Source organism: Physella acuta, unplaced genomic scaffold (assembly GCF_028476545.2).
Source record: "Physella acuta isolate Inbredline_101_S28 unplaced genomic scaffold, ASM2847654v3 ptg000028l, whole genome shotgun sequence".
Classification (NCBI taxonomy): Eukaryota; Metazoa; Mollusca; class Gastropoda; family Physidae; genus Physella; species Physella acuta.
In genome coordinates, this window is record NW_026731548.1 from 616,303 (window position 1) to 640,711 (window position 24,409).

A 24,409-nucleotide genomic window follows, 5' to 3' on the forward strand; every position below is an offset into this window, starting at 1 on the left:
TGTTCCGCAGTGCTGGCTAATCAAGTCCCACGGATTAGCAGTGGAGAAATTACAGACGTCTTGACACATGCATTCTGTTGTAGTAGAGGATTTCGTTCGCTGTTCACTGATACATACAAAGTTACATATAACCTCTCGTGGTTAAAAAACGTGTGGTTAAAATGTGTTTTGATACGTATCTTTTGTTTACCAAGTGTTAAGAAAATTACGAGTTAACTGTTAGACAGAAATAAGTTTGTATCAATATTTATTATTTAGATCAAGGGAAATGTAATGTATGACATTTATTGAAGACAAGTTGCATCAAGATCTAGTGAGATGTGTGTTGGTAAATAAGAATAGCCTCAACGCTTAGATAACAGAAATAAATCTGTAGTGAGTGAATATTCCAGCAAATAACGAGTGCTACTGTTTAACTTGCATTAGCTCGTGACATCAGTAGTAGTGTGTAGGTTTTTGTGTCACGGTTAAGTGTCGTCGGCACGTTAGGTTCAGGAATGTGCCCCAGCCAGGGAACTTCGTACGGCGATTAGAAAGTTGTCTTTATTCTGGGAGACGGCTGGGAAAAAAATGGATTTGAAAGGAAAGGTAAGCACGTTGACATTTGAAGTCTGTATAGTGAGGAATAGTTGGATGTAGGTAGTGCTAGGTACATTACGTGACTGTGTGGTTTAGGTAGTTCTTTAGATGAGGTAGAGGTAGTTATTGGTTTTTGTGTGATGCAGGTAGTTATTTATGGCAGCATAACAAACAGGTAGTTATTAATGGCTGAATGAGACACATATAGTTATTGGTGGCTAATTTACATACAGGTAGTTATTGGTGACTAAGTGAGATAGTTATTGGTAGTAGCATGAAATACATGTCGTTATTGATGGCTGAATGATATACAGGAAGAAATTGGCGATTAAGAAATCTACGTTGTCCAAAGTCGGGAGACAGTGGGTGGATATTTAGGCCAGTTATTGTTGGCACACAAATGAAACGGTGACACAAACTTTATCGCTAGTGGCCGACATATTAGCTACCTCCTGACACATAAGGGAGGGAGCTACTAATTAGGAGATGACCGACACATTAGGTGGTGACCGACTCATTATGTGGTGACCGACATATTAGGTGGTGACCCATTCATTAGGTGGTGACCGACTCATAAGTTGTTGACCAACACTTTGGATAATGACAGACACATTTGATAATGACAGACACATTTGATAATGACAGACACATTTAATAATGACATACACATTTGATAATGACAGACACATTTAATAATGACATACACATTTGATAATGACAGACACATTTGATAATGACAGACACATTTAATAATGACATTTGATAAATGTAGCTTGAGTAAAAATAGATAACTTTGTTTATTAAATTTATTAGTTACTTCCCATTTATAAGTTTTAGAATTCAAGGTGAATAACTTTTCACTATATTCATGAAAGTTGATTAAAAATACTAATTTAAAAAATAATAATAATAAAATACTAATACAACTATAGAAGTAAATATAAATATTTTTTAAATTGTAACATTGTTTAAATAGGCTATATGATACATTTCAGAATTATCAATTGGCTTTAGTTTATATAATTAAACTATTACCTGCAATAAATAGTTTAATGTTTTAGTATATATAATCAGATTAAGTTCAATTTCACTTGATCCAAATTGCGCATTTCAATATAATTTGCATAAAATTAAAATAATTAAAAAAAAAAAAAAAAAAAAAAAAAAAGAAATAATTGATAAATGAAAATCAAAAGAACAATTTTCTTCTTCAATACATTCCGATGGTCTATGAACTATAACACTCACAAATAATGCGTGCGGCCTGTGGCCCTAAACTGTAGCAATAGATTAAAGCCCAAGTCTATAGCCCAAACCTTTAGCTCTAGTCTGTAGCCCTAGCACGTAGCCCAACCCTGCGACCTGCCCTATAATCCTGTAGCACAACCCTGCGGCCTGCCCTATAATCCTGTAGCCCAACCCTGCGACCTGCCCTATAATCCTGTAGCCCAACCCTGCGACCTGCCCTATAATCCTGTAGCCCAACCCTGCGACCTGCCCTATAATCCTGTAGCCCAACCCTGCGACCTGCCCTATAATCCTGTAGCCCAACCCTGCGACCTGCCCTATAATCCTGTAGCCCAACCCTGCGACCTGCCCTATAATCCTGTAGCCCAACCCTGTGACCTGCCTTATAATCCTGTAGCCCAACCCTGCGACCTTCCCTATAATCCTGTAGCCCGAGCCTACAGCCTTGCCTGTAAACAAATAAATAGCCCTATATAATAGAATGCCGTTAAAGACAACTCATCTTAGTCTGGTATCCTACAACTTAGTCATCCCTTATCAACCAATAACAAAGATCAGATATTTGTAGAGTAATAATACAAATGGAGTACTATAAATACTGTATTCATTTTAATCGCTACTCAGCGATGGTTGTTTAAAGCTAGGGGAGAGAGACACAAACCTTTTCATAAGTAAACAGCTGCGACAGTTTTACTAATACTGCCAACAGCGACAATTTAACAGCAGACATTCCGTTTGATTAAGCTGAAGAATAAATGTTTGCTAAATTTTAAATCTGAAGCAACAGCCCGCACATAGACTTGTTGACATCGTAGGCAGTGTTTTAAACATTCTAGTTGGAGGGTAGGGGTACTTGAAGTTTTCAAGGGGAGGGGTGGTACTATAATTTGGGGGGGGGGGAGGGGCTGGTTTAAGTACATATTATGTATGTGAATTATGTGTAGGCCGCACACCTTTCACTGAAGGTACCTCACCTCAGTCCCACTAGATACTCTCAGATAAAAATAAAGTATGTATATCTGATGCTACTACTGTCTGTAAAACTACTGCACTACCTATACATGCATGCAGGTAGAGAGGTCGGAGGTGGGGGGGGGGGGTGTTATGGGCAGCTACTATCGTGTCAGCCAGTTTAATGTAAACATACTTTAAGTAGAATTTCTACCGGATTGCTTTCATTAGTTTTTGTTAGGGTTACAGTTAGTATTTTTTATACTCTCTTTTTTTATACTCTAAATATATATATATATATATATTTATTTATGTATTTATGTATTTATTTATTGATATATATATGTATATATATATATATATATATATATATATATATATATATATATATATATATATATATATATATATATATATATATATATATATATATATATATATATATATATATATATGTTACGGTCAAAGCCCGAAGTCGGCCAATGCTAGGATTGGCCGGCCAATCCGCGCATTGGCCAATATCGCCTCCCATAGGTCGGTCAAAGTCCGAAACTTTGCTTCATTTCGGCCTTTGGCCGGCCAATCCGCAGACTGGCCATTGTGGACCGGCCAAAGTCTGAAATAGCTCTTGATTTCGGCCTTTGGCCGGCCAGTCCCGGCCAGTCCGCGGACTGGCCATGGTGGACCGGCCAAAGTCTTAATTAGAAGATCATGAGCAGATTTTGTTTTTTTTTATGCCGGTAGGATCATGAAATTAAGTCTTTATTGATTATTAATTAAAGTAAATGACAGAAACATTCAAATTTTTTATTGTACTATAGTCTCAATCAATCAATATTATCATTTGTTACAACAAGTTGAACTTTTATAGCATTTAGAATTACAAAGCAGCTTGTTATTTTTACACTTGCAGCGATTTGTTGTACACTTGGTTGTGCAATTGCAGCGAGTGTAGCCTTGGCCCCCAGTCAATGATTGTGAAGATGCGATGAAGATGCGATGGTTCGTAGTGATTTTTCCTCAGTGCCAACTGACGACAATAAGAGCAGTTTTTCGTGAAGAATTGAAAACTCACTTCTAGCATACAGTTGTTTTAGAACACCATGTTCCGTTCCTAATTTGTAGAAACCGCCCTCGACGCTCATGACAAATGCAATCACGCTTCGGGGATCACCGCGACCTCTGTCAACATCTGGAACACGGATGCGTACATTGTCACCCACTTCACCATCTTTTAATTTTGTATTTGATGTTTTAAGCATCTTAGCACCTTGATTTTGCAAGCCAGTATGAGCTGCTGACCTTTGCCACAGGATCCACAAGAATGAGCTGCACTACAATGTTTTTCACAAACTATACAGAATCTGTTGGCCACATTATTGTCACGCAACTGGTCTGGACGTTCCGCCACGGCAGTAGATGTGTTAGCTGAGGATGTAGTTGCATTTATGGCAACCTCCATTTCTTGTTCAATGTTCTCAAGATCTGCCTCAGTAACTATTTTATTCAGAGCCTCTCTTGGTAGATTTGAAGTGCTAAGTCCCACTTTTGCTTTGCATCCAAACAAGGCTTCGTATGGTGATTGTTGGATTCCTTGATGAAAAGAACGATTTTTCATAAATTGAATGAATTTGAGACTCTCAGCCCAATGAGCTGATTCATTTGTTTGCATCCATGTCATCATCATGTTTTGAACATCTAGGAACGCGGAAAAGTCTTTTGAACGTTCCGTGTTGTTGCACGTGGTCGGTGACGCCGACTGCCTTTGATTTTGTTCTTTGATGATTGTCTCACCTCGTCATCATGGAGGAGGCTGTCACATACAGTTGTAGCCCATATATGGAAACTAACATGGATTTACATTTTTTTCTTTTGACAGCCATCTGCTATGTCTGTCTCATGGTCTGGCGGCCCTTTTGATCCATGTCGCCTTGCAAATAGAATGCTATACAAACAAGAGCTAAACAATACGTTACTCACAATGAAACCGCACCCAGAATAATTAAAACGCGATCACAACTTAGTCTAGATACAACATTGGCCAGGACAACCCGGCCAATGCGCGCATTGGCCGGCCAATGTACAAAATATGCTGTCAAGTTTAAGTACTTCGGACTTTGGCCAGTACGTCCCGGCCAGTGCGCGCATTGGCCGGCCAATGTACGAAATACGATCTTAGTTCTAAGTTCTTCGGGCTTTGGCCAAGAGAGCCGGCCAATCCGCGCATTGGCCGGCCAATCCGGGGTTTGGCCGCACTTCGGGCTTTGACCGTAACATATATATATATATATATATATATATATATATATATATAATATATATATATATATATATATATATATATTTATATATATATATATCTTAAGACTCGCAAAACAGACGGAGACAAGACAAATGTAGCTCCCTATGAAGGGCGGGTGATAAAACTTCCAGCCCGTCATAACAAAATAGCCCCGGGCTCCGCTTTACGTTCCCCCCCCCCCCCCCCCCCCCACTCCCCAGCGGCAGTTAACGTCTGCCGCGTGAAACATCTTGACGATTGTTCGCGTCACTCTGAGATAGGTCTATGTAGGCACTAGGTGAGCTCACCGGGAGGGGGTGGGGGGGGGGGGTGGGGGGTAATTATTTTAAAATTTTGTATTATTTCTTACATTTCTGATGATTAAATGCGCGAGGATTTTCCCCTTTAAAGCTGACTGTGAGCATTCGTCTCAATGTTAAAATACTGAAGCCAATCAACCATGGCTAGGTTTGGTTGGTTCAGCAGCAGGCTCACTGGGGAAAATTTAATAGCTGGCAGGGTGGGGGTGGGGGGTGACGTGTGGTAGGGTGTACTATTCGGTAATATCTAATGCAATCGATTTTGTGCCGCCATCCGAAATACGTTTATCCAGGGGCGGAACTACAGTGCCGCCAGACCCCGCAATGCGGGGGGGCCCAGACCGAATGGGGCCCCAAAAATCCCGGCTAAATTATTTAAAAAAAAAAAATTTAAAAAAAAAAAAAAAAAAAAAAAGATGGAGGTCGAGTTATCTTTCTTCTACAGTTACAAAAAAAAACCCGATAGTCGGCAAACGTCTTTGAAAAAAAATTACAGAATATAGCTCGAGAGACCGCCAGACATATAGACAACTTCAAAGACGCAGGGGCGGAACTACAGTGCCGCCAGACACCGCAATGCGGGGGAGGGGGGCAGACCGATTGGGGGCCCAAAAATCCTGGCTAAATTATTTTAAAAAAAAAATGTAAAAAAAAAAAATTAAAACAAAAAAAAATTAATTTTTTTTTTTTTAATTAGGTGGAGGTCGAGTTATCTTTCTTCTACAGTTACAAAAAAACACGATAGTCGGCAAACGTCTTTGAAAAAAATGTACAGAATATAGCTCGAGAGACCGCCAGACATATAGACAACTTCAAAGACGCAGGGGCGGAACAACAGTGCCGCCAGACACCGCAATGCGGGGGGGGGGGGGGGGGCAGACCGATTGGGGGTCCAAAAATCCTGGCTAAATTATTTAAAAAAAAAAATGTAAAAAAAAAAAAATTAAAATTAATTTTTTTTTAAAATTAGGTGGAGGTTGAGTTATCTTTCTTCTACAGTTACAAAAAAACACGATAGTCGGCAAACGTCTTTGAGAAAAATGCACAGACTATAGCTCGAGAGACCGCCAGACATATAGACAACTTCAAAGACGTAACCTACCTTTTTACTTTTAGTGGCGTCGATTAGGAGAACAAAAAAGGATTGTTATATTGTTTACATTATTAAATATATATATATATATATATATATATATATATATATATATATATATATATTTATATATATATATATATATATAAATATATATATATATATATATATATATATATATATATATATATATATATATATATATATATATATATGATTGTGTGTTTAAACTACTGGCCTGGACTCTACAAAAAATATAATTATTTATTTCGATGTCATTCATTTATAATTGCGTTAATTTTTACTTTAACAACTGTATCAATAAACTTGTGAAAGTTTAAGTTATCTCCCTTTAGCGAAGCATCTGAAGTTTTTGCCGGCACGCTTTGAAATCGGGCTGGGGAAATGTTGCGGCGACTATTCTGGTCTTCTAGACGACCGGAAAAAGTCGGCACTATTGATGTAGATGTTTATCGGCACTTTCTAGTCCCCTTCCCTTGAACCTTCCCAACTCTCCCCCCTCCCCCCCTCACCCCCCTCTCACCTCTACCCCTCACCACACCCTTACTCTTACAATAAGATGTAATGCATAGATTAACGAACCGTCTATGAACTACTGAACTGTAAACTGACCACTTCTGCACATTTTGTTAAAGACACTAGTCAGTAGTTGTTCATTTACCTGATGAAGTATTTTGTTGACGAGTCTAATTCACACAACAAGGAAGGTAAGGCTCGTCTTTATATTATTAATTGTTTTATAATTAGTACACGTATTAATTGAACATTAGTTATTAACACTAAATACATTAAAGTTAATCAAATTTAGGATACAATGATCTAGCTTTTAAGGCTAAAAACAACCAAAAGATCTATATCACCTTTGAATGTATTAATGTTTAATTTCATGTTTAGCCCGTAACGGGGAGGGGTTATATTCGGTTATAATATGGGTGGGTCTTTGGCAGTGTTTCTTCCAGACGTTTCTCTTCGGGGGGGGGGGGGGGCGCTTGAAATTTTCGGAGGGGGGGGGGCGGGCACTGTTAAAAGTATATATTTTCTATATAAATTATATAAAATTAATTTCTTTCTGGGGGGGGGGGGGGGGTGACACCATTAAGTGCCGCACCGGGTGACACCCGACCTCGCTACGCCACTGCACCCGATATATATATATATATATATATATATATATATATATATATATATATATATATATATATATATATATATATATATATATATATATATATATATATTATATATATATATATATATATATATTATATATATATATATATATTATATATATATATATATATATATATATATATATATATATATATATATATATATATATATATATATATATATATATATATATATATATATATATATATATATATATATATACATATATATACATATAGATATATATATATATATATAGGGGCCTAAAAAAAATTTTTGCGGGGGGGCCATTTTTTTCTAGTTCCGCCACTGCGTTTATCTTGAAACAAACAAAAATCTCGATTATAAATTAATCAAATTTTGGTAACACGATTTAATTAACATCAAGCGCACCTACAAACAGACCTTTTGTAAAACCTAATGTTAGTTAATGATAGGATCAGAAAATTTGAATACTGCACAAAATCCTCTCTTCTGGGTTAGATGAATAATATTTTAATATAGTCGAAAACAGTATGGTATACAAATGGGAAAATATGAATTAAATAAATGTTAAAACCGTCATTTTTTTTTCATTTTATCTTTAACATATTCTACCAAATATAATATCCATATGACTGTTTAGCAAATCATCATCTTTGTTTATAGTTTTTATCCGTCCATTCCCTCGAAGTACAACAGCTGTTTATATAGAATTGTGATATAAAATAAACTTATATTGACGAGTTACGAGGCCTAAACTATGGAGGGCCCTAGGCTGCTGCCTTGTAACCCTCCGCCCCAATCCGCCACTGTCTAGAACAGCTTCACGATCTAGTATTACATCAAACTAAATTAGGCTTTTGCTTAATCCATCTAGCATGAATCTACTTCCTCTTTGATAAATACTTTTTTACGCTTAGGGTCTCCTGTCTATAGTAAAACAAATGTCAGATATTATTCAATACCCACCGGATTCAACCACGAAGTCACATGACCCAAACCACAGAGATAAAGAATCTATTATCAAACGTTCCTTTCCTGTTGTGGTTTTTTGCCAAATCAAATTATGCAAGGAATGCCATTCCTCTCCACTTCACAGAATGTCTAGACTGGTTTTTTAGGCGACACAAAATCACCCCCTGGGGGTCTTTTGGGGACTCTCGCCCCCCCCCCCCCCCCCTCTTTAGATGCTGTCACAAACATGTTATCGTCCGTTCAAGGGTACTAGCAGATGATAATCCTCGGATGTTAAAAAAACAAAAACAAACGACAGTGCCATTCTTTACACCCCCGTCCCCTCCCCGCCGCCACCCCCTGGTCTGAGGAATGTCGAGTTATGTAAAGCAACATGCTTTACATTCCTGTGTCGAGTTATGTAAAGCAACATGCTTTACATTCCTGTGTCGAGTTATGTAAAGCAACATGCTTTACATTCCTGTGTCGAGTTATGTAAAGCAACATGCTTTACATTCCTGGTGACGTATCCTCAGTCACGCTTGTCCTGTTCTCACAAACGCTCTCAAAGCATGACCCCCCCCTCTATTCCCCCTCTATTCCCCCCCTATTCCCCCTCTATTCCCCCATCGTCCTCCTTACAACTCTACACAATGTAATCCTTACACTCGCATTGCGGTCTAACACCCCCTCCCCCCTCAATTATGTTTTACTTCTTTAAATAAACTAATAAACATAACATGTAGGCTATAGGCTTGCAATTATGAATACTTACTATACACAGTATTATATCTGGCATTAACGGTCGGCCGTGAATGCCGTCATTTATGATGCACGACGCCATAAAAATTATTTTGACAAAAGTGCGTGTTTATTCCCTCCCCACCCCCACCCACAACACGATCCACCAGTAGTCGGTCCGTTATCCCGACAATCTATTGTTACGACTCTGTCGTGTAGGGCTGTAGGCACCTGTCATCACCTGGTGGTTGTGTCGGAGGGTAGGTAAAGGGGGGGGGGTCACTGTGATCCCAAAAGTAAGAGGGGGGGGGATAACTGTGATATCAGAAGTAAAGGGGGGATCACTGTGATCTTAGAAGTAAAGGGGGGGTGGGGATAACTGTGACCCCAGAAGTAAGGGGGTGGGTCACTGTGACCCCAGAAGTAACGGGGGGGGGGGGGTAACTGATCTCAGAAGTAAAGGGGGATCACTGTGATCTCAGAAGTAAAGGGGGATCACTGTGATCTCAGAAGTAAGGGGGGGGGGGGGATAACTGTGATCCCAGAAGTAAAGGGGATCACTGTGATCCCAGAAGTAAAGGGGGATCACTGTGATCCCAGAAGTAAAGGGGATCACTGTGATCCCAGAAGTAAAGGGGATCACTGTGATCCCAGAAGTAAAGGGGATCACTGTGATCCCAGAAGTAAAGGGAATCACTGTTATCCCAGAAGTCAAACAGGTGTGGAAGGTGGGGGATAGAGTAGCAGGGACACTAGGGTGGGGAGGGGGTAGCCTTTCTAGCAGGGACACGACCGTGGTTGGGCGGGGAGGGGTAGCGTTGCTAGCAGGGAGGTAGATAAAGAGACTTCAGGGGTTATAATAGCTTGGGAGAGGTGAGGGTAGGTGGGGCAATTTCAAATACAATACAAGGTAAGGCAGGGGTTGCAAGGAGATAGTGTTGGCTTTTGTAAGACCGTGAGGGAGGGGGGGGGAGAGGAGGATCACAACAGACAACGGGACGGAGAGAAGGGAGTAGAGGGGGGGGGGGGTTATTACACACAGTGAGAGTAGAGGGGGGAGTATTATACACAGAGGGAGAGAGGAGAGAGTATTACACCCGATAACATAACTGGGGGAGGGTGCAGAGTGGAAGTATGAAACCAAATAACAGGACGGAGGAATGGACTAAATGGGATATTACACCCGTCAACATGAATAGAGAGGGGGGGGGGAGTAAGTATATAATAACGACAGCGGGCCAATGTGGTACAGCGAGGAATGCAATATCAAACACTTTATCTGCTTTCAATTATCTTTATGGCACGTTGCGTCAGAACGCAGATAAAGATAAAGATCCGCAGAGAGTCCAAAACTTGTCGTTTTTATTGACATAATTGGGCCTCCACGTTTTTAATGTGTTTTTTATCTTGAAAGTAAACAACAGGCTGGGTTTTGAGCCGGAGAAAAATGTTTAGAATTCCCTGGCTGTAATGACAAAGCAGGAGGCGGTGTTTTCTTTTTTTTTGTGTATGATAGGGGGAAAACTTTTGTCTAACTGGTAAACTAGAGGGGGGGGGGGGACAAGTGGCGAGATTATATACAGCCAGAGGTGTGAAGAGTATAAAGGTGAATACCGTAATAGATTATGTTTGTTCGTATGTGTGTTTGTGGGTATGAATGTGCGTTTATTCGCATGCGTGTTTGTGGGTATGAATGTGCGTTTATTCGTATGCGTGTTTGTGGGTATGAATGTGCGTTTATTCGCATGCGTGTTTTTGATTTTGAATGTTACGGTTTACGTGACAGTGAGTTTGTGTAAGTTCCATTTTCAAACCTGATGGTCTATGGGGCAAGTGAAGTAGAGTTCGCCTGTTGTTTTTTTACCTCGGCATATAAAGGAATTGTGTAATCAGCAATATGCACAGACGGCTTCACTTTCCTTGACGTGGCCTGGTGGTACAGCGCTAGACTCATAACCCGAATGTTTCGAGTTCGAATCCGGGTTCAAGTCAGTAGAATGTCACTGAGTCCGCCTAGCACTGAAAGTGTATTTAATTCACGTTAGGAACTTGGTGTACCATTCTGAAATTAACTGCCCCAACTAGCTCTATGCTTAACTTACGCCCTTGACACTGACAATGCATTATGAAGCACGCGCGAACAGCTGTTTGGTCCAGAGGCTAGAATCGCTCACAGCTGAAGCATGGCCTCGCCTTCCTGAAACCAACTTCTCTAGCACCCTGTGAACACCGTGCTATAACATTACTATAACCGTTCATTCGTTGGGTCAGCCAACTTCTCTAGCATCCTATGAAGACCCTACTATAACATTACTATAACCGTTCATTCGTTGGGTCAGCCAACTTCTCTAGCATCCTATGAAGACCCTACTATAACATTACTATAACCGTCCATTCGATGGGGTAGCAGTTCACGATTCACATCTTAAAAACATAGCTTGTGTAAATACTATGATGTATTTAAATTTGGTGTGTACACATTTAAGAAAAAATTATGTGGACACGGAAAAATATGATGGGACCGAAACATTATATGCACAAATGCTGCTAAATCAGCGAAAGCAACTGCTAATAAAGTACTAGATTCTAGACCCCCCCCCCCCTGCAGAGCACCGCTCCTTGATACAAAGTACTAGATTCTACACACACACACACTCCCCACCCCCAAACCGAGCACCGCTCCTCGCTACAAAGTAAGGCCCCCGTGCCGAACACCTCCGCCCCTCGGGGTCATGTTGACTTACATCTCAAGACTTTTTAAAATGGATGTGCAAATAAAACACCCATTCAGACCTTTGGGCTCGCTGTCGATACTAGGCCAAACACGGAGTCGTAAATTACTGGGGAGGTTAAATATAGGAGTTGTGTTACCCCCGGGAGCGCCAAGCGAGGGGTGGGGGTGGTTGTTTGTCTAGGGGGTGGAGGGGGGGGGGCAAGAACAAACAGACTGGAAAGTGGAGGATTACAAGTTTGATTGTTGGAGAAGTCTTGCAGGATTTGTCTGTTGGGAGAAAGCACAAACTATGACTTGTGTCACCACAACAAACACAGCACATGGTGACTTAGATGTGCTGTGTCACCACAACAAGCACAGCAAATGGTGACTTGTCTTAGATGTGATGTGTCACCACAACAAACACGTCACATGGTGACTTGTCTTAGATGTGCTGGGTCACCACAACAAACACAGCACATGGTGACTTAGATGTGATGTGTCACCACAACAAACACGTCACATGGTGACTTGTCTTAGATGTGCTGGGTCACCACAACAAACACGTCACATGGTGACTTACATGTGCTGGGTCACCACAACAAACACGTCACTTGGTGACTTACATGTGCTGTGTCACCACAACAAACACAGCACATGGTGACTTAGATGTGCAGGGTCACCACAACAAGCACAGCACATGGTGACTTGACTTAGATGTGTTGGGTCACCACAACAAACAAGTCACGTGGATGAGAATGCATGTCGACTTTATTTACAAACAAATTATCCTTGATGTTTTGTGAGAGACAGATTTTTGAAACACTATTTAGACGTTAACACAAAATTTGATATTATAAACTAAACTTTGATATCAAAATCAGCCGAACACATTTATATATAAAGTTATTCACAATTATGTATAACTAAAACATGCAGCTCAAAATTAGCTTTTTATTTATACTTTTATTCCGTTTGGCGCCCCCATCCCCCCTTGGATCGGCGCCCGTGGCAGGAGCCCAATCCGCCCTTTCCTAGCTATGCCTCTGGCTTTAAGATGAGTACTATATTTAGCAATATTGGATTAAAAATACCTAGTTATCTCAGCGTCCATATCATGTAGCAATATTAAATTAATTAAAAATGCCTAGTTATCTCAACTCTTTTTTGCCTCTAAATAATCTGAACTAACTTTTTTACACTGAGTTTCAGTCTCTCTTCTTCTGAAAGTTTGCCCATTTCTGCTTTTTTAGCACTCTTGGTAGTATCAGTGTATTTTGTTTCGTTGCATCTGCCAAGTTTCTTAACACCATTTGATGCAGTTACTTTAACTTTCTCTGGAGAGACTGCAGGTTGGGGTTCAAGCTAATCGTCAGCTGTTGTTGCCAGTGAGATGTTGTCATCATTTATTACACTATCAATGCTATAATTAATTGCTATCATCTAGTCCACCGTCTAATCCTACAACTGCTGCACCCAATGTTTCTGTAAGCCACTTGACAATATGGAATGTTTTTATTTTTTTTTAAATTTAAAAAATTTGTCGCCTCAGAATGTAATTTACAGCGTCAGTTTGTCTTGCATATTCGCTTTAGTATTACAGCGTTCAACATCGGATTGTGAGGACTGCTAGAGATTACAATAGTAATACTACTTTCTTTAAAAAAAAAAGTGTATACGCATGACGAGACCAGGACAAGAGTAAATTAACACTTTGACTAAATGAGATTTTGTTTGTCTACTAATCAGTTTTTAAGTAAGCTGATATACTTTTGAATAAGCTAAAATTAAATAATAATTTTCAAAATTAAGACAATTAATGATAAAAAAAACATTATTAAAATTTAAAATATGTGTATTGTACTTAATAACAAGCAATGATATGCATTTTTTATTTAATAGTCACCGAATTTCTCTGCATTTTTAAATAACGTTTGTTATATCCCTTGGATTTGAAATTTTGTTTATGAGTGGTCTAGCGGTAGAGAGCTGGACTGCTAACCCGTAAGTCTCGAGTCCACCCAACTCTGATGGGTACCTAACTCAGGTTAGGGAGAGTAAAGGCGGCTGGGCATATTGCTGACCACACTATCTCTTCATATGCCGAGGTCACAGAAACAAGTGAACTCTACTTCATTTGCCCCATAGACCGTCAGGTTTGAAAGGGAAACTTTACTTTACTTTTAACTAACACAATAAACACGGTTAAATATCATATTTTACAGCCTACTGAATGTCTATTCAATGAGAAAATCGGAAATAATAATTAGTGGTCGCGATTATGAGAACCCATGTTCTTCTTTATAGTTTTAAAAATACGTGTACATTGTTATATTTTAAAGAAAGTCATGTGATCATCTTTTTAGAGCATATATAAAAGCTTGTTATCATAAAAGTTTAATTTTCAAAAAGAAAAGTATTTTCTTTTATAATGTATATTTAAAAGTTTGTTTTAATTAATGTTTATTTATTTTTTATTATTTAACTTTATTTAACTGTTTAACCGTTTACGTTTAATATTAGCGTAAGACTAACAAGTTTAAGATTAACACTTTTTTAAAAATTAATTAAACATCTAATGATGTGAGATTGCTGCACTATCGTCACATCTTGACTTATATTCGAAGTTTGAACCATGTTTAAGTGGTTGAGATTTTGCTTGCAAGCGACGACACATAAAGTAAAAAGATAAAAGGACGATACAGCAATCACGTTGAATAAAAGCTAAAAACGTTTAAATAACAAGCTTTTATGTTATAGTGCAATAAAAAGGTGAAAATAAATGATTTTCTTTAAATATATAATTATAAACTACTATTTAATTATTTAAAAATAAAATTACAGGTTGCTATATTATGTATTAGATACCTTTATTAGAAATGTTATAATTTTTATTGACTAGAAAAGCGTATTTGTAAGATATTTTTTAAATTACCCAAAAATTATGTCAAATTAAATTTTAAATTATTAAAAAAAATAAGCATATAGTCTGTTTGTTTTAATTACTAAAAAGCGTTGTAAAAGTTTTTAAAATAATTTAAAAAGCATGTTATATTTATTTTAATTAGGCCCTACAAAAAAATATCATGTTATAATTTATTTTTTTGAATACAGAATAAGCATGTTATTTTTTTTTTAATTTCCAAAGAAACATGTTAGAATTTGCATTTATTTACCAAAAAAGCACGTTATATATTTTTTAAATGACCAAATATGATTGTTTTAAAATAGTTATATACAAATATTTTTATAAAATATAAAAACAAAATACCAAAAAAAAACACATGTTACATTACATTACCAAAAAGAAATGTATTTTTAAATTACAAAAAAAGCGATTTTAAAAATATTTTTAAAATTACCAAACAGATGTCATTAAGAATAATAACAAAATACCCAAAATAGCATTGTATGTTGTTGTTTTTTTTTTTAAATTACCAAAAATACAAAACAATAAATAAAAAGTGTTTTTACAAATCTAAAAAAAACAATAAAGCATATTATAAAATCTATTTAAAAACTAAAATAAAAACCGGTACCAAAAAGCGTGTACTAAATTCAAACATGAAGCGCAAAAGCATCGTCGTGGAAAGGAAAACGGTGTTGTGCTGGGATGACTCCAGCACATGAACTCAGATTAATCAATCGTAAGCTCAGGTGTCTACACAGTTTCAACTCTCTGAAAACATCAAGTTACGTCAGCTGATTTTAGCTCCATTACATCATTAACATAAACACGACCGATGATTTAGCTCAGATTTTAGCTCCATTACATCATTAACATAAACACGGCCGGTGATTTAGCTCAGATTTTAGCTCCATTACATCATTAACATAAACACGACCGATGATTTAGCTCAGATTTTAGCTCCATTACATCATTAACATAAACACGGCCGGTGATTTAGCTCAGATTTTAGCTCCATTACATCATTAACATAAACACGACCGATGATTTAGCTCAGATTTTAGCTCCATTACATCATTAACATAAACACGACCGATGATTTAGCTCTGATTTTAGCTCCATTACAACATTACTTAGTAAAAAAAAACCTCTGTGTTATGAACAACGTCATTGTTCCTTTGCCGTGAGCGTGACGTCACACGCTCCTAGATTACAATCTTTATGAGGGGTGTAAACTCCGACACGCCCCCCTCCTCGACAGTCTGGTACATCTTCTTATAGTGTATGTAGGCACATGTTCAAATTTTATAAACCGTTTCTATATAAATATCTCAGTATAGATACGATACTTTACCCATGTCTACAAACACTACTATAATATTAAAGCCCTTTGCTGAAGCGTGATGAATCTTAATTCTGACCCCCAGCACTTAACACTAACAGACGGCAGAAACAGAGTTTCTTCCAGGCATCTCTTCGGGGGGGGGGGGGGGCGTAATGAAATTTATATAATTTATATAGAAAATATATACTTTTAACAGTGTCCGCCCCCCCCCCCCCCCCCCCGAAGAAAGTTTACCGCCCCCCCCCCCCCCCCCGAAGATTTCAAGTGCCCCCCCCCCCCCCCCCCCCCGGAGAAAAAAGTCTGGATGAAACACTGGGCAGAAAGTAGAAAATAAACAACTTGAGTTCGGTCTTTTTCAACCCTCTTTAAAAAAAATTAAAAAGTTATCGACCTTGGTATAGCTGCACGTAGTTTTTTTTTTTATTTATTGTCTGTGTGTGTCTGATGTTGGTGGGGGTGCTGTGTTCTCCCCCCCCCCCCCCCCTTTCAACATAACGTGAATCCGGTACAAATTTTTACTTTGTCTGGACTTACTCCCCTTTGTTCAGCCAACTTCACGCCCACACACCATTTCCTGTCTTCGCGTGATCTCATGGATTACCTCCCGTGACGAGTATTTATTAGGCAAGCGGAACTGAGTTGTCGTTCATTAGCCTTGAATCACCGCCATCGCTCGTCTATGTCAAGGGAAGGTGGTCACGGAAGTGACTCGATAGCAGGCAATTAGAATCTGGATCAATAGAATTTCACAAGACTGGCGACAGATCAAAAAATAGTTTCTCATTGCAACAGTAGCAGTCCTCTATATAGATTGTGATTATACTATATATAATATATTACAGGGTGGTTGGGAGTGGCTTATATTATGTTATATGGGGTATACATTCGCAAAACAACAATAGTATTTAAAACTGACTGAAATTGTGGTGTATATATATATATATATATATATATATATATATATATATATATATATATATATATATATATATATATATATGTTGAATTTTCTCTTCAGTTAAAAAAAACGTGTTACAAAGAAATGTAATTATTTTCATGTCCCACACTAAGCAATGTGTGATTAAGTTAAGCTTTATTTTACACGAAAAGGGAAATTTTAACATTGATAATTGCTATGGGGGAAAAGGGGAAATTTAAGCTTGATAAGTGCATAAGAGACGAGTGAAATTAAAGCGTTGATTAGTGCGTTAGGACAAGTGAGAAATTAGAAAAGTGCGTCCAGTTTTTACTCTTAAATTAGAACTTTCAATGCAATGAACTAAAACAACTGTTTTGAATAAATAATAATAGTTTCAACCAGACCTTCCTGTTTCTGAAGACATATTTAAGTGTACCAATGGTGGATTGCTTTGTAGAGTGGGTCAATTCGTTTCTTTCTGTGGGGGGTAGGGCTATCAGTTCCTATCAGTGGCACCGAGGTCAGCAAGAAATCTTGATACATTATCAGGAGAGTGGGGGGGTCTTGTAAACCTACCCAACAGTGAACTGCCCTGAACCTACTAAACTTAGGTTCCATGGTGGTGTGTGTTGTAAACCTACTTAACCTAGTGAACTGCCCTGAACCTACTAAACTTAGGCTATATAGTGGTGGGTGTTGTAAACTGATCAAACGTAGGTTACTATCATTTTGCCCAGATCACTACCTACAGCACTTTAAATAAGCTCATTAGTGTTTTTATTTCTTGTTCCGCAGATAACTCACACCCTGTACAGACCTCTGGAGTTACGGGACTTGCTCGCACAGACTTTATTCAACACCTAGAGCTACTGGACGAGTGAGTAGAATAGCTTTGCGCGTGCATCTGTCGGGGGCGGGGGGAAATGGGGGGGGGGCGGAAGTGATAGCCGTAGGCAACCATTACCAGAAATCAGCGGTTGTTACCCCCTCCCCTTGTCGCTGTAGCTAGTTACCTCCCCTTGTGAGTTGAATGTGGATAAAACGGAGTAGGATAATCGGCGATTGCCTCAATGCAGAATGGTTAGCCAGAGTACATGCCACTTTAGCTTAGGGTTTAGGTATAGTCAGCCATAGGATTTCGTTTAGATTTATTTTAGTTCTAAATTTTATTGTTATAAAATACCTGTGTTTACTAGTGAGGTGTATAAAAAGTACAGTAACACGTACATATATATATATATATATATATATATATATATATATATATATATATATATATATATATATATATATATATATATATATATATATATAACGTATGTCTCTAAGTTGAAAAGATGAAGAATCCACTTCCTGTGGCGGCCATTGGTATCGTCTTACTTCAGCTGACTTGGACAGGGTTCGTCAGGGGCATGAACCCCGCCTGTGGTTCGAACCGCTATACCGGAGAAAAGTGGTTCGACGGCTGCCGATGGTGTGTCTGCTACCCCAATGGACCAGTATGCTCCACAGAAAAGTGTTCGAGTCTCGTCGCGTTGTTACCTCCCTGCTCGGTTCTGGGATCTAGGTCAGTGCAATCTATTTTTAGCTATAATGTTAACAGATTTTTTTTTTCAGTTTCGCCAATTAAAATCTAAGTTAATTATTTTATATTAAGTTAAGTTACGAGTGTCTGCGCATGTCAGGAAGTGGTTAAAACCGGGCAGACGTGGTGCACGGACTGGCTTGACCTCCCCCCCTACCACGCCCCTATCCAGGTGTTCTCATCTGTTGCAGCATCAGGCTGACTCATGATAGTGTTGTTCTTCGTTCTGTAATCCGTGTTTTTGTTTACCTTTTATTTAAATTATTTCAGCGTTACTTTGTTTCGCTTGTTTGCGCTTGTTACTTTTTATTGTACTAAGCGTTAATAAAATTTCAAATAGGTAAAATATGCGGTTTTTAATATGAAGGTACCGCCACAAGATTATGCTGAGAGAAATCAGACTGGTATATTTAAATGTTTAAATTATTGTGTACAATCCACTAGTCCTGTTTCATTTTTCTTTTCTTTTCGTGATAAAACCTATAGATAGAAGATTTTTATACAATCTCTACTGGATTCTCACAGCACTTTCCAATAAGACATGAGTTACAAAGTGCTGGAATCGATTGAAAATAAATAATAAACAAAGCATTACTTAAGTTCAAACCTTAACCGTATCTAGCCATAGGTTTAAGTTCAGCTTAAATCGTAGTTTGTTTTCTATCCATCAAATTAACAAATTTTAAATTTTATATCGTTACTCCTATAAATACATAAAATGTTATTTTTAAGAAATACCAGCGTTTGTTTACCTGCTTACGATGGTGAACTTTTTTTAAAAAATGGAATATGATTAATGCCCTGTAGACAGTTGTGGATTTATGTGGAATAACTCGATAAAAGCAGGGAGGTAATCCATTTAAATGGAACTTGCCATCTTCCTTTCACATTTACCTACCCTGAGACGAACGTGTCAGAGCACTTGAAATGTGAGAGGAGTAAGAATGGAAACAAGATACCACGGGTGGACTAGTCTGTTTGGTGATATGTTACATTTGAGTTTGTGGTTATTTTGGATGTTTTTAAAAGAACGTTTGGCTAGTTAATACAATGTGTGTGGTGTAGGGCGTACTGATGTGTGTGGTGTAGGGCGTACTTAGGAGTGTTGCGTAATGCGTACCTTTGTAAAAGATTTGTTTTGGTCGTAGATTTTCGTTTTATACTGGTTACTTCCCTTGTATGTTGTGAGGGCATATATCTCTTAGTTGTCTCCCTTCTGTTAATGTTTTAAGGGTGCAGTTTTTAAACCATTTATTTTCTGTCTATAATCCTTCGCTATTTGTTTTGGTATTAGCAGATAAGATATAGTTGTTTTCCTGTTTACTGTATTATCTTGTGTTATACCCCTGGTACTGTCCTAGCATAAAATCGAGTTATTTTACTTATATTGTGTTTACACGGAACCTTAGTTGCAACAATCCTACATGTGAATGCAACTGCCCAATATATTTCAAATAATATACTTTGGGAATTTTTTCCACGGGTAGATCTTTATATTGGTAAAGTTAACACATTTTTATACTGATACCTAGTTTAAAAATGTATTATTTAGGAGCAGGACTGATGTTCCATAGACTGAGACAATGTGTATTATTTAGGAGCAGGATTGATACCCCATAGACTGAGACAATGTATATTATATAGGAGCAGGATTGATGTTCCATAGACTGAGACAATGTGTATTATTTAGGCACAGGATTGATGTTCCATAGACTGAGACACTATGTGTATTATTTAGAAGCAGGATTTATGTTCCATAGACTGAATGTGTGTATTATTTAGGAGCAGGATTGATGTTCCATAGACTGAGACACTATGTGTATTGTTTAGGAGCAGGATTGATGTTCCATAGACTGAATGTGTGTATTATTTAGGAGCAGGATTGATGTTCTATAGACTGAGACAATGTGTGTATTATTTAGGAGCAGGATTGATGTTCCATAGACTGTGACAATGTGTGTATTATTTAGGAGCAGGATTGATGTTCTATAGACTGAGACAGTGTGTATTGTTTAGGAGCAGGATTGATGTTCCATAGACTGAGACAATGTGTGTATTATTTAGGAGCAGGATTGATGCCCCATAGACTGAGACAATGTGTGAATATTTCCACAGGTGGAGAGACGGCTCGTACTATTGCACGTGCAGCAAGAGCGGCATCACGTGTGAGCCGAACAAAGATTTGGTCCATCACCTGTGGCACGAGGTCCCGGGGTGGGAGGACCAGTCCCAGAGCACCTGCACCAGCATCAACGACCGTCGCTGTGTCTGCGACATCGACGGCGTTCAGCTCTGCAGCGCCGAAGCCAGAGATGAAAACGCCAACAGGAAGACCAAGATCAAGATACGACCGGGCCACCACGATCCTTCCCTGGCAAAGCCCTACAACCAGGCGAAACGAATTCATAAGCGTGACGTTGATTGGTTGGTTAAGTCGGGACGTCATGATTACTTGCCGACCAATCAAATAGATGTAGAAGTTAGTCCACCCAATTCATTTGTAAAAACTCACAAGAATAAAGGTAAAGGTCGTCAACACCATAATAAAGGTGAAGGTCGTCATCACAAGAATAAAGGTGAAGGTCGTCCTCACAAGAATAAAGGTGAAGGTCGTTCTCACAAGAATAAAGGTGACGGTCTTCGGGAGTTGGATAGTTATAGACATAACAGTCAAAGTTTGGATAACTTACTAGGGGAGTTAGTCGGAGCTATCACGGGCAACAGTAGACAGAAGCACGGAGAATATCATGACAGCAGACAGTTCTATGACAGCAGACAGTTCGATGACAGCAGCCTGCTTGATGACAGCAGCCAGCTTGATGTCAGCAGACTACTCGAAGAAGATTCATTTGCAGACTATCGTTATGAACAAACGCCAATCCATCCAGATAAGTTAGAAGACAATCAGTTGGTAAAGAACCACAAGCCAAAAGGTAAAGATAGACCACACCACAGGACAACTGATGAGAGCAACACCCTGAACGACTTGTTTGGAGATGATCTGTATCAACCTTCGCATTATTTCAATGACAATAGACTGCCACAAGATCACGGAGAAAACAGTGAGGGGACGAGACATCAAGGATTATACGGGGACAATCCTTTCCAACCAATGCCAAGACTCCAAAATAATGTACCCGCAAATCAAAGAGAAACATATCTTAATTCAGCTAGGCACTTTAAAAAAACTCATAAACATAAAGTCAATTATCTAGGACACAAATTTGATAGTTTTAGAGAAGACAGTCAACAGTTAAATAACGAGTTGGGTCAGATCGTTAGGGCATTGTTTACTGGTGATAGGAACATAAAACATGATGGGAGAAAAGGGACGAAAGATCAACAGAGAGATGAGCCACATATAGACCCAAACAAGAGATCTGACGAAGACATGATACCGCATCATGTTTTCGACCCCAGTATGCTGAAGCAGTGGTTGACTAACGGGGTACAAGGAGATCAACCCTTTCAACCTACGCGGGTTGAGCATCCGAAGCCTGTACGGGTATCTCACAATCGCTGCAAGTACGTCTGCTAAATTGCAATCCTAATTAGTAGTGTACACATAATCCTTCAGTACATTGCTGCTATTAATTTGTTTAGGTAGTGTACACGCATATAATCGAAACTGTTGTAGAACACTCGATTAAAAGTTAAAAGTTCCCCTTTCAAACCTGACGGTCTATAGGGCAAGTGAAGTAGAGTTCACTTGTTTCTGTGACCTCGGCATATGAAGAGGTCAGCACTATGCCCAGCCGCCTTTACTTTCCCTAGCATGAGTTAGGTACCCATCAGAGTTAGGTGGACTCAGGGACGTTCTACTGAATTGAACCCGGATTTGAACTCTTGACTTACGGGTTAGCAGTCCAGCTCTCTACCGCTAGACCACACCGTCCCACAGAACACGAGATTACTTATCCATAAATCTGGAGTTCGGTTCTAGTCTTGTGTTTGCATGATTTCAGTGAGCGAACTCAGTTTTAATGAGTACCTCAACTGAGCAGTAAGCTGAACATGATGCTGGCGACACACGCCCTACTTACTACATTCCCTCTAGATTAATATCTCTGTGTTAGTTCTACGGCAGTGGGGGGGGGGGGGGGGAAGAGGGGGGGAGTCATGTACATGTATGCAAGTTGCTGACTTGCCTTTTACCCATATGGTAGCTGACCATGTATCTGCCCATTTGCTATCGGCCCATTTATTTTAAGCCCATCTGTTATCAGCAAGTTTATCACGCGCGCCATTGTTTCTTCTATCACGTGATCAGGTTGGCTGACCGATGGTATACCGGAAGTCTCCGCTGTCGGTGTCTCGATGCTGGGTCCACGGTGACCTGTGGGGAGCCAAGCTCTGTCAACGCCATCAACGACAGTTTCATCAGGCTGGTCAACTGGGAGTGTCGAAAAGGTAAGCCCGGTGACCCTAACAAGCAGTGTTTATTCCAGACTTTTTTCTCCGGGGGCACTTGAAATTTTCAGGTGGGGGGGGGGCGGACACTGTTAAAAGTATATATTTTCTATATAAATTTCAATTCGTTCGGGGAGGGGGGCGGTAGACTTTCTTCGGGGGTGTTTAATTTAATACAACAAATACAAATTGTACTTGTTTACTCTAAAGATTAATTTAGAAAACATGGAGAAAACATGACTCCTCCATATAGAAAGTTGTACGTTTAAAAAGTACCTGCTTCTTCTCTTTCAACAGGATCTAAGTTTGAACTCTTAGACTATTGTCTCGTCTGCCTTTGTCAGTTTAGTGGCTTTCCTCTGTGTTCAAGATCAGGTGAGGGAAGTTGTTCAGCCACCCCTCCCATCCAACACCTTTGGAATTTCGTGGATGAAAACGTCGACAGCACCGGAGAATTCGTAGACCGGCCTGACAGTTTCATTAAAAGGGAGATAAACACCTCATCCAAAACAAAACAAGGGGCGACTAACTCTAAATCCAACTCATCGTCTCAGAGCTCAGAAAATGCCGAAAAGCGTTCGGGGGTCACGGAAACACACGACACGACCCGATCCCCGGGTAGCCTGACAACTTCCGCTCGACTGCCGCGAAGGTTGAACTTCCGGCCAAGATATACGGTACGCCCTACGGTACGGGTAAATACTACATCGTCAAATAGAAGCAGCACCATCACTCGACATGTGGTAACGACTACAGCACCGGTACCCACGACAACGCCCTCCGTAAGATCCACCCCCAGAACCACAACGTTCCAGTACATGATCCCCTACACGGTCGTATGGGGGCACCGGACGGGGCCTATCGTATACAGGCCCCCACCCGGGGTCGCGGACTGCGGGGACCATGCTGTTGGAGAAATTTACGCGGAGGGTTGTAACAGTTGCCAGTGTACAAATGCGGGTCCCAGGTGTACAGCGAAAAACTGCCCAAGTTCTGGAGAAAGCCCGCCAGTCATTGGATAATTTTCTCAACCAGGCCTTAGCTCAGCTGAACACTTGACTGATTGTTGATATGAAACATTGTATTTTAATGTAAGCAAAGAATTCCATGTTTGTGTGTATATTTATTTTTTAACTTTGTTTGATTGTTGTTATACCAGCAATAAAATTGATTGATTTGAGATGCCCGT

At 39.2% G+C, this 24,409-nt stretch overlaps 1 protein-coding gene across 1 annotated transcript; it reads left to right on the plus strand.

Moving 5' to 3' along the window:
• LOC131941378 (uncharacterized) lies at positions 1–24,409 on the plus strand. Its single transcript, XM_059300626.1, has 6 exons — positions 1–588; positions 18,021–18,102; positions 18,555–18,792; positions 20,926–22,335; positions 23,081–23,220; positions 23,518–24,409. Exons 3-6 carry the CDS (start codon positions 18,563–18,565, stop codon positions 24,240–24,242), a joined length of 2,505 nt encoding a protein of 834 aa, XP_059156609.1. The 5' UTR covers positions 1–588; positions 18,021–18,102; positions 18,555–18,562; the 3' UTR covers positions 24,243–24,409.

Excerpts from the sequence above, each read along its gene's own strand:
- LOC131941378 (XM_059300626.1), top strand. The coding sequence starts at position 18,563 with ATGAAGAATCCACTTCCTGTGGCGGCCATTGGTATCGTCTTACTTCAG. Across the intron at positions 22,336-23,080 it reads GTATCTCACAATCGCTGCAA|GTTGGCTGACCGATGGTATA; the intron begins GTACGTCTGCTA and ends TCACGTGATCAG. Across the intron at positions 23,221-23,517 it reads CAACTGGGAGTGTCGAAAAG|GATCTAAGTTTGAACTCTTA; the intron begins GTAAGCCCGGTG and ends CTCTTTCAACAG.